Below are 15087 nucleotides of genomic sequence, written 5' to 3'. Positions count from 1 at the left end.
TTGCAGCCAAAGATGGAGAACCTCTATACAGTCAGCAAAAACAAGATTGGGAGCTGACTGTGGCTCAGATCATGAGCTCCTTATTGCCAAATTCAGACTTAAACTGAAGAAAGTAGGGAAAACCACTAGACCATTCAGGTATGACCTAAATCAAATCCCTTATGCTTATACAGTAGAAGTGAGAAATAGATTTAAGGGACTAGATCTGATAGATAGAGTGCCTGATGAACTATGGACAGAGGTTCATGACATTGTACAGGAGACAGGGATCAAGACCATCCCCATGGAAAAGAAATGCAAAAAAAAAAAAATAGATAGATAAAATAGAAGAAGTCTGTAGAGAGGGATGGGCAGGCAGACTGCAGGAAATAAAAAACAAATCAACCATGTGAAGTAGTTTCTAAGCCCTAAATTCTAGGAAGGCAGCAGGAATTCATATTATTGTTAACAGCATCTCAAAACGCACTGTCATTATTGTTGCCTGTGTTCTCCAGGGGTGGGGTCCAGGCCCTGTCTCTCTCCTCCTGTACTGAATTCCACCATCAAGTGACGATGCTACCAAGCCTGGCTGGACCAAGAGAATGAGCATGAGGCTAAGTTAGGACCAGGCAGGGTTCAAACTCCACTCCTCGGAGGCTCCAGCTTGGCCACGTCTTTGAGGGCTCCACCCTCCCAAGGAGCCCCTTCCAAAGAGACAGATTCATTTCTACTCCCAACAACAACACAGAAAGGTGAGGTTGGCTCATCCAGCTGTGGGGCCCTGAAGCTTCTCTCACCTCATCTGTGGATGATCCAGAAGGTGGGGGAGGGGTGGCCCCTGCCGAGCTCTCGTGAAAGGACCCTGCCCCACCCATGCATATATGAGCACCATCCACAGACAGTAAATGAACCTGGTCCCAACTAGGGGTAACACACTCAGGGTGGGAGGCCGGAGTGCTTAGTGATGTTTTTTGGTTGTTACTTTTCATTGCGGTAAAATTCATATAACATAAAATTGACCATATTAACCATTTAAAGTGTACAGTTCAGTGGCATTAAGTACATTCATATCACCACCATCCATCTCCAGACCTTCATCTTCCCATGCTGAAACTCTGTCCCCATTAAACACTGACTCCCCACTGCCCCTTCCCCAGCCCCAGGCATCCACTATTCTACTGTGTCTCTATGAATTTGGCTACCCTAGGAACCTCATACAAGGAGAATCATAGGGTATTTGTCCTCTTAGGTCGGCTTATTTTATTTAGCATAATGCCTTTAAGGTTCATCTACATTGTAGCATATGTTAGAATTTCCTTCACTTTTAAGACTGAATAATATTCTGTTGTGTGGACGCACCATATTTTGTTTATCCATTCATCCACTGAGGGACACTTGGGTTGCTTCTACCTTTTGGCTGTTCTGAATAATGCTGCCATGAACATGGGTGTGCACATATCAGACTGTGCTTAGCTTGGCGGACTTTGTCTGTTCTCATAAGGGCCCTTTCTCTTTCAGAATTCAAAGTACTTGTTTTAAAATCAGCATAATGAACATAGTGGAGCTCTTTCTCAGCCCTGGCATATGCTAAGACTGTCTTACCTAATCTGCTCAGGAGGGCATTTCTAAGCTTACCCCCATTTTTTTCTTAATATTTATTTATTTATTTGGCTGCACGAGATTTTAGTTGCAGCGCACAGGGTCTTGGATTTTCATTTCGGGAAGTGGGATCTTTTGTTGTGGCATTCAAACTCTTAGTTCCTGCATGTAGGATCTAGTTCCCTGACCAGGAATCCAACCTGGTCCCGCTGCACTCGGAGTGTGGAGTCGCAGCCACTGAACCACCAGGGTTCACCAGCCACTGAACCATATGTACCCCCATTCTACATCTGAGGAAACTGAGGCACAGAGAAGCTAAGAAACTCATCCAAGGTCACATATGAAGTAACCACTGGGGAAGGCTTGGATCAGGACAGTCTGATGAGTCCACGTCCTAAAGCATTCTACTCAACACTTTTTGTGTCCCCATGAAAAACAGAGAGGTCAGCATAATTGTTGTTCTGCAGAAAAACTTAAGTCACAGACAACTTAAGTAGCTCTGAAGGCCACACAGCCTTACCTCTGATTCTGCTTCTGCGTCTTGGAAATCCACAGTACCATTATTTCTGACATCCCCCCGCCCCCTTGCCTCTTTAGACACAGCATTTCTAGGACTTTACTTGTTTTTTTGAATCCAGCCTCAGTCAGCCATCCCACAGCTTGATAGAGGCATCGTGATGTCATCACCAACAAGAGGCAAGCCATTTGCTGAGACCTGAATGAACCAGACAAGAGAAAGTTTAGGTGGCCAGGGGGAGCTGAAAGCCCCTAAAAGCTTAAAGAGGTTCTGCCAAATGTGTGATTGGCTCCCGCTGAGATTAGTTTTAATCAATTATTAAGCAACAGTTTAATATTTTAAGAGTTTGCTCAATCACAGAGAAATGAAAAGATTTCATGACTTTTTTCTCCTGTACCTTCCAAAATTTAAAAAAAAAAAAAAAAAGCAAAACAAGTGTAGACATAGTGGCATGGATTTTTAAAAAAATGATTTATATTGAAATAATTGGATTTTTTAAACTTCTTTTTATCCCCCACAAAGCTCCACCCAACATGAGCCCAGGTGGTGCTAAGTTCTGATTGCCCGACATTCCAGCATGTTATGTTCAAGGGAAATCTGTCCTAAAGTGCCCTGGCTCACTGACAGTGGAGGGGCAGCCCCTTTTCTCAAGGTCTCCAGGTGGACCACATGGGAGAGCCTAGCATCAGGTCCTTGAGCTCTGTCTGTCCTCTGCAGATCTGAGTTATCCCATCCCTCCTTGCTCCCCAAGCCCTGCCTTTCCAGCCAATAATCCAGGAACTGGGAAGAAAAGGATAGAAAGCAACAGGAGTAGAGAAGAATTAAAGTACATTACCAGCTATATGATCAACCCTGGAGTAATTTTTATTCTGTGGCCAATTCCCCTTGGAAATCTTTGATATAAGGTGGCTTTTTGAATATGAATCCCCTTTGATATAAGATAGCTTTTCCCAGTCATGCATCTATTTATAAACCCATCCACCATCCATGCACACATACCCTCATCCATCTACCCATCCACACATTATCCATCCACCCATCCATCTATCCATCCGCCTATCCATGCATCCATCCACTCATCCTCCACCCATCCATCCACATACCTATCCATCTATCTATGTATCCATCTCTCCAACCATCCACCTATCTGTGTACCCATACATCTTTCCATCCATCCATCCATCAAACCAGTCAATCCTAAAGGAAATCAATCCTGAATATTCATTGGAAGGACTGATGCTGAAGCTGAAGTTCCAATACTGTGGCCACTTGATGCAAAGAGCCAACTCATTAGAAAAGACCTGGATGCTGGGAAAGATTGAAGACAGGAGGAGAAGGGAACAACAGAGGACAAGATGGTTGGATGGCATCACCGACTCGATGGACATGAGTTTGAGCAAACTCCAGGAGATGGTGAAGGACAGGGAAGCCTGGTGTGCTGCAGTCCATGGGGTTGCAAAGAGTCAGACATGACTGAGTGACTGAACAAGAATAACAAACCATCTAACCACTCATTTATCCGTTCAGCCACCCATCCAACCATCCACCGCTCAGTCACCCGCCATTCATCCAGCCATCCACCTACTCAGCCAGCCTTCTACTATTCATCAATCCATCCATCCGTCTACCCATTCATCAGGGTACTAAGTGCTAAACTAAAATATCCTCAAAGCAAGCTGGCCACAAGGGAGAGAGGTCCATCCTCAGGGCAGGGAGGCCTCACAGGGAAGGGCCTCTGTGCTCAGTCCAAGTAAACCAGATGGGGTAAGGAGCTGCCAGTCCAGGGAGAGAGACCAACACTGAGACATGGGCCCCAAACCCATTTGGTTCATCTGGGCCACCTCCAGCATATTCTGCCCCTTCAATATTCAGTCTCCTGCCCTGTTGAATAAGGACATCAACCATCCTCTAGGGGCCTGCAGAGTAGGGGTTACTTTGAAGTGGTCTGTGAGCAGGGCTGCTCTGCAGCTGCTGCTGCTGCTAAGACACTTCAGTCATGTCCGACTCTGTGCGACCCCATAGACAGCAGCCCACCAGGCTCCCCTGTCCCTGGGATTCTCCAGGCAAGAACACTGGAGTGGGTTGCCATTTCCTCCTCCAATGCATGAAAGTGAAAAGCGAAAGTGAAAAGTGAAAGTGAAGTCGCTCAGACATGTCCGAGCAGGGCAGACCCCAGCATTCCCTGCCGGCCCCTGTCTCCCATGAGAAGCTCAAGGGGGGAGGGGGCGGTCAAGATTGGAACCTGTTTCAGCAGATTATTCAGATCCATTCGCTGTATCTAGATCATGCTGTGTCCTAATTAACGCAGACCTTCAAGGTTGTACTGCATTTGCAAAGTTTTCTGAAATGGGCCAGCGCTTTAAACTACTTCCTCCTCCCCACCTGGAATTTTCTCTTCCTCCCTGAGGCCGCCCCCAAAAGCCCCCCAGCTTCTGCTCACCGAGGGGAGTCCTTCTGTACAGCTGGAACATGAGAACTTGGTTTTGACTTTTCTGAACTTCGAGCCTCACTAACCAGGGGCGTCAGATAACTGATTTGCCCCCATAAAATTCATAAGTGACTAGCCCATCCAAGAATTCCCAGGCTGCTCCTGGCCGGACATTCTGTCCTTACTGGTGTGGGTTATTTTCAGCGATGTCACCGAAGAGGGGGTGGATCGCAGTCAGCAGCCATGGCTGTAGGGATGCTGGGCCCTGCCAAGGCAGGGTTCGATAACAGGGTTTGCTTTAACTCCTCAGACAGGGGATCTGTATATCCTAAAGACAATATGTAAAATATTTATTAAGAAGAGTATCTATTTTTAACTAGGGGTGATTTCAGTTCTATTATTCATCCAGCCTCAGAGGGCAGGCTTCATGCTTGGCAGCTTGCAGGAGCTGGGGGACCAGGCAGAGGCGAATCTGGAATCAGAGGAGGGAAGTCTGGGGGAGGGCAATGGGAGAATTCCAGGGGGTGGAGGTGGGGGCAGCTGATGTCGCCTGCCTGATTTCAGTCAAACCTCCACGGTTAGGGAACTGTTAGCAGGAGCTGGTGAAAGCTTTGGCCTCCTTTTGAACCCAAAGCCATCTGCACTCGCAGCCAACTCTCTCAAGGCTCCCTCTTACAGGGGTTTGGCCCCGTAGGAATCGAGGAACATGTCCCCTCAGTGTGCAGAGCCGGGTAAACATCCCCATTAGAGACAGGTGCCTGCTTTCCCAGCAGCCCCATGCCGATGAATCTCGAAAAACAAGCAGCAGCCTGCCAGAACCCAGACCAGGATGTGCTTGGCAACTCATGGGGCTGGTGAGTGTGCCAGGGTGGTGACCCACTGCAGGATGAGCTTCTGGCCCTCCATTCCCCCAGATCTCCCCAGAGTTGCTGAACATCTGGAGCAGGGGTGACGCGCAGGGGCTGGGGGTGGGTCACCGAGCCAGAATCCTGAGTCCATCAGGACCAACTCTTGACCCTGGGCCAGTCCCTTTGTCATTCAGAGCCTCAGTGCTCTCATCTGTGAATGGGGAACCCAAGAACGTTCCCCCCCAGAGGTGTTCTAGTCACAGAAGGCACTCGCATCTGTGCTACCCCAGCACCACTGCAGACGGTCAGTGTCTGCCAGTGGACACACGGTCCCTGGGGGCGCAGGGCTCTCACTGGGATGTCAAGATCTTCGTTCTGTGGGTGAGGAAGTGATGAGAGAGGAAGAGAAATGGAGACAGATGCCAGGCCTTGTGCCCGACACAGGTTATTTCAGTTGAGCCTGTGCACTTTGCATTATTGATGCCACTTCCAGGTGGGGAACTGGTCCCCAACCCTTCTGTCCTTCCTCAAACACATGGGGACCCAGTGTCAGAGAAAAGGCCCCAAACGGGGTGACGCTCAGGCCATCACCTCCTGCTCAGCTGTCCAGCGTGCAGACCCAGAGCCTCATTTGTCTCATTCCCAGAGGTGGGCCCAGAGTGGGGTGCCCTTGAGAAGCACAGGCCATGACAGACACCCCGAATCCCTGCTGCAGCCTGACTTTTCCCAGTGGAATCAGAGGGGAGGATGAGAGCCAGACAGGGAAAGGCACAATGCCTGGGGTTTAAAGAACATCAGGGGCGAACGCAGAGAGACAGAGGAAGGCAGGAACCGGAACAACTAGGTCAGTGCCAGAGGGCCCCATGTAAAACCCAATTACCGTTCCTGCTATGAAGGGACCGCTGGGAAGGTCACTAGGTCAGAGCGGTTCTGGCCTTGGCTCACCTTGGCCTGCATCTTGACACAGATCCCAGGACAGGTCACCGCGGCCACCCAGGGCCCCAACTCCTCAGCAGAGAGTGGGGGCGGAGGGAGGAAGACATGGAACCCCAACCTACTGCTTCCCTGGAGGGTTGGTGGGAAGACACCTGCCCCATCCTGGGGACCTCCTCAGCTGCCCTGCATCCTGCTCTGCCCGGTTCTGCCCCTTGCCCTATTCTGCTCTTGCTCCTGTGGAGCTCTCAGCTGGAGTGAACCCACAGATGCCAGGACGTCACCCAGCTCAGGCTGGCCCCGCTCTCCAGCCTGCATCCTGGGATGGTCCCCCGGCACCCTAGTGACCACCTCACCTTCCCCCTCCCGTGTCCCACCTTCTGCTCCCTTTCAGCTTTGCAGCCCCGAATCCTCCCACCCCGCTCCCAGGCTCCCTGGCTCCAGGAAATACCAGGGAGCTGGCATAGATTCAGGGCCACTCGGGCACATCCAGCAAGCCTTGACAACTGTCCACAGAGTGTGAATTATTTCTCATGGGCATCTAGGGGTTTTTTAAGTGTTATTAAGCATAAAATTAATAAGTGAAGATGTGCCATCACCATTTTTAAAGAAAAGAAGACAGAAGCCTGGGTTGGGTGGGGGTGGAAGCCCTCAACGGTCAAATAAAAACTGAGAAGTAGTCTAGGAACCCTCTGAGCCCTCTCTGACCCAAGCCTGTTGGGTTCGATTAATTCAGTTTGGTTCTGGGCCCCCAGTCATCCCACCCCCACCTCTAACTGTGGCCAGCACCCCACCCCCGAACTCCACCACTCTGGAACAGCAGGACTCCCTCCTGCGGAGCTCTGCCACCAGCCACTACTCAGTCTCACCTTTGACCTGAGGTCAGATTCCCGCCCCCACACACCCTTGCCAGCAGGGTCCTGGCACCTCCACACATTAGAATGGGAGATGGAGAGACCCCATGGGCAGCTAGCTGGGCCTCACCCCAAAACGCCTGCATGGGACAATGCAGGGCTGCACGCATGTCAACCCCCACAAGAGCTGGTGACTCTAGGCTCAGCTCCCGGGAGTGGAGAGCATCACTGTCTCTATTCCACACCCCGGAGACTACGGTTTATCAAGTTGGTGGGACCTGTACAGACAGTGCACAGGAACAGGACTTGCACCCACGCTGGCCTGGTGCCAAAGCCCATACCCAGAGCCACTAGAGTGCGCTGCCTGCCCCAATCCCCAGCTCTGGGTTCTGAGCCACATGCCCATCTCTAGGCTCCACGTGCAGCTCAGGGAAGAAGGAGGGCCCCGGAGAGCAGCACCCTCTGGCCTGCCTCACCATGCTTACTATGCTCCCTCCTGGGGATGGCTGGCCCCACAACCCTCCCATGCCATCTTGAGTCGGGGTACATTGTCTACACCCATCCCCCATTCTGTTGGCAGCCTGGAGAATAAGAGGTACCTGACCCAGAAACGGAGCACACGAGAGGCTTCTCTCCTGCCCCTGCACTCCCTGGAGAGCGTGCCAGGGCGCTCTGGGGTGGACACACCAGGCGAAACTTCCTAATGGCCAAGTTATTGCCTTTATTTATGTCCCTCTGTGGAGATGCTCGAGGCTTCCCAGCAGCAAAACACTTTAACAACAGTAAGAGAAGCCTGGATCCCAGCCATAGGAACCCTGGAGCCTGCAGCTGGCACTCAGCTCCGTCCTCGAGGGTGGGTTGGGGAGAACAGTCGGCTCCTTTGTGGAGGGAGGGGTGCAAGTGGGCAGCTGGGGCCGAGGGCTCGCAGTTGGCGAAGAGGGGGTGCAGCCTGACTTTCTGGGTTGCAGCTGCTGCGCACCACCCTTGGCCTTGATGGATGGTACTATGACAGCGTATTGAGAATTTGTTACGTCTAGACACTGTGCCAGGGGCTTCATTCATTTCCTTTCCTGCCATCTTCCCAACAATCCCATGTCTTGTTATCACCATATTTCAGATGTGCTTATTGGTGTTCAGAGAGGTAAACTTGAGCAAGGACCACAGTTGGTCCTCACTGTGTAAGTGTGTGCTAAGTCACTTCCGTCATGTCTGATTCTTTGCACCCCCTGGACTGTAGCCTGCCAGGCTCCTCTGTCCACGGGACTCTCCAGGCAAGAATATTGGAGTCGGTTGCCATGCCCTCCTCCAGGGGATCTTCCCAACCCAGGGACTGAACCCATATCTCTTATGTCTCCTGCACTGGCAGGTAGGTTATTGACCACTACTGTCACCTGGGAAGCAGCAGGATCCAAAGCCAGGCTTCTGGGGTGGGGTGGGATGTGTAGGCAAAGCTATGTTACTAACTGCTCAGCTGCACCCTTCAGAGGTAGGAAAGTTCCTTCGGTGATCTTTCCAACATATACACAACCACACTACCTCTTTCTCCAGTGACCCTCATCTGTGTCTGAAACCCAGGCCCCCTCCACTCCTCCCAACTGCCTTGCCCACAACCCATGATACGTTGGTTTGTAACAGCTGAAACAGCATCCTCCACCGGGCAGGATGCAGGTTGCAAAGAGCAAAGTTTAACTTAACCAGGGTCAAGTCAAACAGAAAAGGTATTTTTCAGACAGGTATAAGTTTCCTTAAAGGAAAACAGAAACGAGGAGAATGAAGCATGGGCAGACCCAGGGAAACTGGGCTGACCCCTTGGTCAACTCATCCGTCAGGACACGGGACTAGGAGGCCGCTAGGTCACGCCACAGTCAAAACATTCTGGTGTGCCAGTCGCTACAGATGACAAGTGTCCTTTCTTTTTACATCCCAAGGGATGTCCCCCACAGGTCCTCAAGGCCTCCTATGACCTCCAGTCGCTGTGCTGGGGGACAAGAAAAGGGGATGTGGGGGTTCTGCAATGCCCTGGGCTGAAGCCATGCTCAGGCTCAGTTCATTGACAGCAGGAGGCCTCCAGCCACAGGGGTCAGTGTGGTGTCCCCTGCAGAAAGAAATGGAACTACTTGGACAACAGGCCCATGCCTTGGTGACAGGCCCTCATGCAGAAGGGACCGGAGCCTGCCCTCCCGTGCCCCTACTGCTGCCTGGCTCCTTGTCTCTCTCTCCCCTTGGGAGACCTCGTCACGCTTCACGGCTGCCTTCCCAGCGCTGGAAAGCGTCACGCTCAGTCAAGGCTGGTTGGTGACGATCCACATGCCGTCCCGGCCCCCTCCCCGAGGGACCCCCACGATGCTGCCCTTCCTGTGGTGACAGTGCCCACTCTTCTCCAGTGTGTCCATCCCAGCCTGCCTCTTCCAGAGAGCCTTCCAGAAGACCTGGGGATAGGCCACAGGGGAGCTGGAGGCTTGGGGATGGGGGGTGGGGATGCTGGGTCCCTGGGCGAGCATCTGAGCTCCTCTGTGTGGCTTCAGTTCCTGCATTTATAGTGAGGGGTGGGGACCATATGATCCACCCATTCCCACTTCTGGGTATATATATAAAATCAGTGAAGGCAGGGTCCAGGGGAGATATCTGTACACCCACCTTTTTAGCAGCACCACCCCAATCACCAAATGGTGAAAGCAACCCACTGTCCATCATCAGGTGAGTGGATAAACCAAATGTAGTCCATTCATGCAACGGAATAGTACTTAGCCTTGAAAAGGAATGACCTTCTGATACCTGCTACAGCATGGAAGGACTTTGAGGACATTATGCTCAGTGAAATAAGTCAGTGGCAACAGGACAAATATGCATGATTTCACTTATGAGGTCCTTCAGTTCAGTTCAGTTCAGTCGCTCAGTCGTGTCCGAATCTTTGAGACCCCATGAATCGCAGCACGCCAGGCCTCCCTGTTCATCACCATCTCCCGGAGTTCACTCAGACTCACATCCATCGAGTCTGTGATGCCATCCAGCCATCTCATCCTCGGTCGTCCCCTTCTCCTCCTGCCCCTAATCCCTCCCAGCATCAGAGTCTTTTCCAATGAGTCAACTCTTCTCATGAGGTGGCCAAAGTACTGGAGTTTCAGCTTTAGCATCATTCTTTCCAAAGAAATCCCGGGGCTGATCTCCTTCAGAATGGACTGGTTGGATCTCCTTGGCAGTCCAAGGGACTCTCAAGAGTCTTCTCCAACACCACAGTTCAAAAGCATCAATTCTTCAGCGCTCAGCCTTCTTCACAGTCCAACTCTCACATCCATACATGACCACAGGGAAAACCATAGCCTTGACTAGACGGACCTTAGTCGGCAAAGTAATGTCTCTGCTTTTCAATATGCTATCTAGGTGGTCATAACTTTTCTTCCAAGGAATTAAGCGTCTTTTAATTTCATGGCTGCAGTCACCATCTGCAGTGATTCTGGAGCCCCCAAAACTAAAGTCTGACACTGTTTCCACTGTTTCCCCATCTATTTCCCATGAAGTGATGGGACCGGATGCCATGATCTTAGTTTTCTGAATGTTGAGCTTTAGGCCAACTTTTTTGCTCTCCTCTTTCACTTTCATCAAGAGGATTTTTAGTTCCTCTTCACTTTCTGCCATAAGGGTGGTGCCATTTGCATATCTGAGGTTATTGATATTTCTCCCGGCAATCTTGATTCCAGCTTGTGTTTCTTCCAGTCCAGCGTTTCTCATGATGTACTCTGCATAGAAGTTAAATAAGCAGGGTGACAATATACAGCCTTGATATACTCCTTTTCCTATTTGGAACCAGTCTGTTGTTCCATGTCCAGTTCTAACTGTTGCTTCCTGACCTGCATACAGATTTCTCAAGAGGCAGGTCAGGTGGTCTGGAATTTCCATCTCTTTCAGAATTTTTCAGTTTATTGTGATCTACACAGTCAAAGGCTTTGGCATAGTCAATAAAGCAGAAATAGATGTTTTTCTGGAACTCTCTTGCTTAGAGAATGGAATGATGGGCACCCTGCAGGGAGGAGGGATAGAGAGTAGAGTTTCAGGGGGCAGAGTTTCAGTTTGGAAAGATGAAAGATGCCTGGAGAGGGTTGCACAACAATGTGAAGGTACTTAAGACAACTGAACTGCATGCTTTAAAACAGTTACAATAGTAAAATTTTAAGTTATATATGTATTACCACAATTTAAAACATTTTAAAATTTAAACTTAAGAATTTAAAAGGTAGAGAGAGAGAGCTGTTGTGCAGGGGCCCAACTTGACGTGTGACTCAGAGGCCCACTTTCCTTCCTTTTCTGTGTCTTGGCAGGAGCCCCCTACTCTGGGATCCATGGCTCAGCCCTTCCTCCATTCCCTTATGGTGTTACTAGTACCTGAGCATCTTGAGGGAGAGACAGACAAAAAACAATCATAATCAGCATTTACTAAGTTTTACCAAGTTATTTCTGCAGACTAGCACCATTCTAAGAGCTTTATGGGGCTTGTCCAATTTAACTATTGACACACCTCAGAGAGGTGAAGTCACCTGTTCAAGGTCCCACAGCAGCTGAGCAGAGGAGCCACCTCTGGCCCAGGCATGTTGCTCAAGCCGTCTCTATATTCCCACCATCCAGTAGTGTCTAGAGTGTGCTCCAAGTCAGTGCTCATGGACTGCCTGGGAAACAGGCAAAGAAAACAGCATGCCCGAGAGCTTGGGTCCTATTCCCAGGCTGTAGCCAAGCCAAGCTGCTCCATTACCACATGTGTGCTTTCTAACACATGGCAGGCCTGTCAGGAAGGAACAGTCTGTTCTTTTTCTATCTGTGTGGCGACAGCAGCCACGCTCTTCTGTCTGGATGCAGCCCCTGGCCCCAGCACATCTTCCTGCCCTGGAGGACCCTCAGTTGCCCAGCTATATGGCCCGTGGATCTCATCACACCATCATCCAAGCTCACAGGTTCTTTGAAAACCACATTTCCCTTGTCCTATTTCCCCAGGAATGTAGAAAGGTACCCCAGGCGATGCAAAGGCCCCACAGGGTCTAGAGATCCTGGTCAGCTCTGGCTCTGGCCCTCTTCTTAGGAAGCCTTCATATCTCAGACATTTAGACCCCTGCTCTAGCCCCCGTGGCACCCTTGGCTATTGCCCAGAGAAACGGACCCCTCCGGGAGTCTTCAGGACAAGTCTTCCAGCAGGCTGTAGTTGTGCCTTGTGTGGGCATTTGGGACACTGAGGATTCACTGTAAGCCCACCACAATTGGACACAGACCTGCACACTGAAGTGAGCGGTGACAAGTCGTGTCCTGAACACGTGATGTGTATATGTGGGTGGTGAGACCCACATGTGCGAGAGAGGAGGGCACTGTGGGTGCACCCCGGGCACACTGTAAATGCTACAGCAGCAAATCAGTTTTACAAAGCAATTGTGTCCTCTTTCTCCAGCTGGCCCCAGGAGGCTTAACTTAATCACTCTGGAACAATGTCAGAAGATAGCCCCGGATGCACAAATCCCTGCCTTCCGAGAATCAGCAGCCTCTCTGGACCAGTGGGTCTGAAGTGCTCTCAGACAGAGGCGCCCTCGGGCAGCGTTAGGAGGTTGCCCAGGAGTCTCTTCTGGCCTATCTGTGCTTGCTCCCCCTCCCCCGGTCACTTCTCTCCCCTCCCCCACCAGAACCAGAGCTCTCATGAGCCCCTCCTCCCTCCCTGGAAAGAGCAAAACTGTGCCCCTCATTTCCCAGTGAAGCCCCCCATCAGAAACAAAATCCCAGTCTATAAGCTGTAAGGCAGGGGGCATCACCCAGGTCCTCTCTGGGAGGGAGTGAGGTCCAGACAAAGAAATAAGACTTGTGGTGGCCTTTCAGACACTTGTGATTCCCAGCAGGGGTTCTGTGGACTGCGATCCTGTCAGTAGGAGCCACCTGCCCCATGGCAACATGGGGGGTGATGGTGAGCAGTGCTGACTCAGGTCTAGGAGGTCCTTCACTCATTCTCAGGAAATCACAGCAATGATTTTATGGGGCAGCGGGGGTGACCAGAGCTCAGACAGCAGAGGTAACTTGCAGGAGGCCACACAGCCCCGAGTTCAGGGTGGGGTGGCAACTCTGGTCTGGAGGGGCCCGGGGTCTCCAGGGAAAGCCTGCCCCATCGCCGCCTCAGCCCTCCTCCAGTGTCTGGGTTCCCGGTAGCTGCCCTTTCCCCAGGGCTGATTATAGAAGGGGAAACAGTACAAGCTTTGGAGAAATAATTTCTATGAATGGTCCAGTCACCCTCCCTCCAGCAGCAGCAGCAGCAGCCCTGGCCAGCAGCCAGTCGGAGAGGGGCCCACTGCTCCCGCCCTGGGAAGGCCCCCCTCCCTCTCCCGGGGCTTGGGATTCCCCCTTCCCCCCCAGATCTGCTCAGCCCCAACCTGAAGCCTCTCCCTCCCTTTACGTCCTTTTAAAGGGAACACTGCAGATTTAAACCACAAATTAAATTTTTAATGAAACCGCATACAGTAGTGCCTGATGCCATGCAATATTGATGAGATCACAGTGTCCGGCCGGCGGGAGCTTGCCCTGGAAAGCTTTTTAGGATGTTATGCAATATGGAACCAAATTAATTATTTGCAACAAAGGGATCCGTGTCTCTGTAGTGCTGCTGGGGCCCAGCGAGTGTAAAACAGGCGCCTTTCATTACTGCCAGCTATAAATGGCAGTCACGGGAAGGAAGTGGTGACTTTACAGACCCAGATACTATGAGTGTGAGGCCGAGATAAAAGGATGGAGGAGAAGGAGAGGGAGTGTGTGCTCGTGCGAGACAGAGAGTGGAGGGGGTTGGAGAGGCCCTGCCAGGGAGCACCAAGGCCTGCCAGCCACACACTGCAGCAAAATGCAGCTCACATCTTCAAAGCAGGCTCTGAGCTCCTCCACCCAGTGCTCCCGGGCAACCCCTCATTTAAAGGGGTAGCAGGGCTGGGCACGTCCAGAGGGAGGTCGGATATGACTCCCCCCACCTGGGATGACAGCTGCCCAGGCAGCTGGGCCTGAGTCTGGCCATCAGAAGGTGGGCTTCCCAGTGACTAGGTCTCGGTCCTGCTCTGATACTCTCCCAGCTGTGCCTGGTCCAGCTCTGATGAGGGGCCCCTTCTGCAGGGCATGGACAGCCTGCCCAGGACATGGAGAGCATGTGGCTGGACCAAGCAGCCTGGTCGACCCCTCGAGGCTGGTGGAGCTGGGCCTGCAAGAGCCTCCCTGGGTGTCTGGTCACCTATGGTCAGAGAAGACTGTGGCGTGGGCTTGGGGGATGAGCCCACACCCTGGACAGGAGCTCCCTTCTTGAACCCCCAGACCCTCCACACCAGTCCCAGTGCTGGTCCACCACTGGTCCACTCTGTGCTCTTAACATGGTTTCCAGGGAGGCACAGAACATCCCTCTTTCATAGATGAAGAAACTGAGACTCCAGAGACGGAGTGACTTGTCTTAGGTTTAAGACTAGAGGATCAGCCTGCATCCTGGCTGGCCACTAAGGGGCGTGTCCATGACGGCACAGGCAGGCAGCACTGATCTCCCTCCACTTCTGTTTAAAGGCCAGGGGTTCTGAGACAGCTGGTAGGAGCCGGGAAAAGCCCCTAAACATGACTGTTGGGAATGTCCCCAGACTGATCTGAGGGATAAGGAGACAGGAAGGGGCAGCAGGGCTGTGTCAGAGGCTTGCAGAGGGGAAGCCAGGCTGAGGGGGCCCCTGAGAAACCACCCAGGGCAGCCAAGGAGGCCAAGAACCACACACGGCCAATGTTGGACTTCACATAGAACGGATGCTGCTTCCACGCATGGCATAATTTTAGGTGTTCTCCCTGCCTCCACACTGTTCACAGCCATCATCCCGCCTGCTCACCAGGGCAGCCTCCGAAATGGTCTTCCGGTTTGCTCCATTGCCAGGGTTAGACCTGTTCTCCACTGAGTGG

At 51.7% G+C, this 15087-nt stretch overlaps 1 protein-coding gene across 2 annotated transcripts in view; it reads right to left on the bottom strand.

Moving 5' to 3' along the window:
* Positions 1-1949: 1949 nt before the first annotated feature.
* Positions 1950-15087, bottom strand: part of ENDOV (endonuclease V) — an 81033-nt gene continuing 67895 nt past the window's right edge. Inside the window, exon 9 of one of the 2 annotated variants that reach the window (XM_040244776.1) lies at positions 1950-2293. In XM_040244776.1, the coding sequence (XP_040100710.1) occupies positions 2095-2293 (199 nt within the window). In that variant the 3' untranslated portion in view covers positions 1950-2094. The remainder of the gene's footprint in view (positions 2294-15087) is intronic. The other variant, XM_040244782.1, reaches the window with a different exon arrangement.

This window comes from Oryx dammah, unplaced genomic scaffold (genome assembly GCF_014754425.2).
Source record: "Oryx dammah isolate SB20612 unplaced genomic scaffold, SCBI_Odam_1.1 HiC_scaffold_8, whole genome shotgun sequence".
NCBI lineage: Eukaryota > Metazoa > Chordata > Mammalia > Artiodactyla > Bovidae > Oryx > Oryx dammah.
This window is presented reverse-complemented; position numbering and strand designations above follow the sequence as displayed.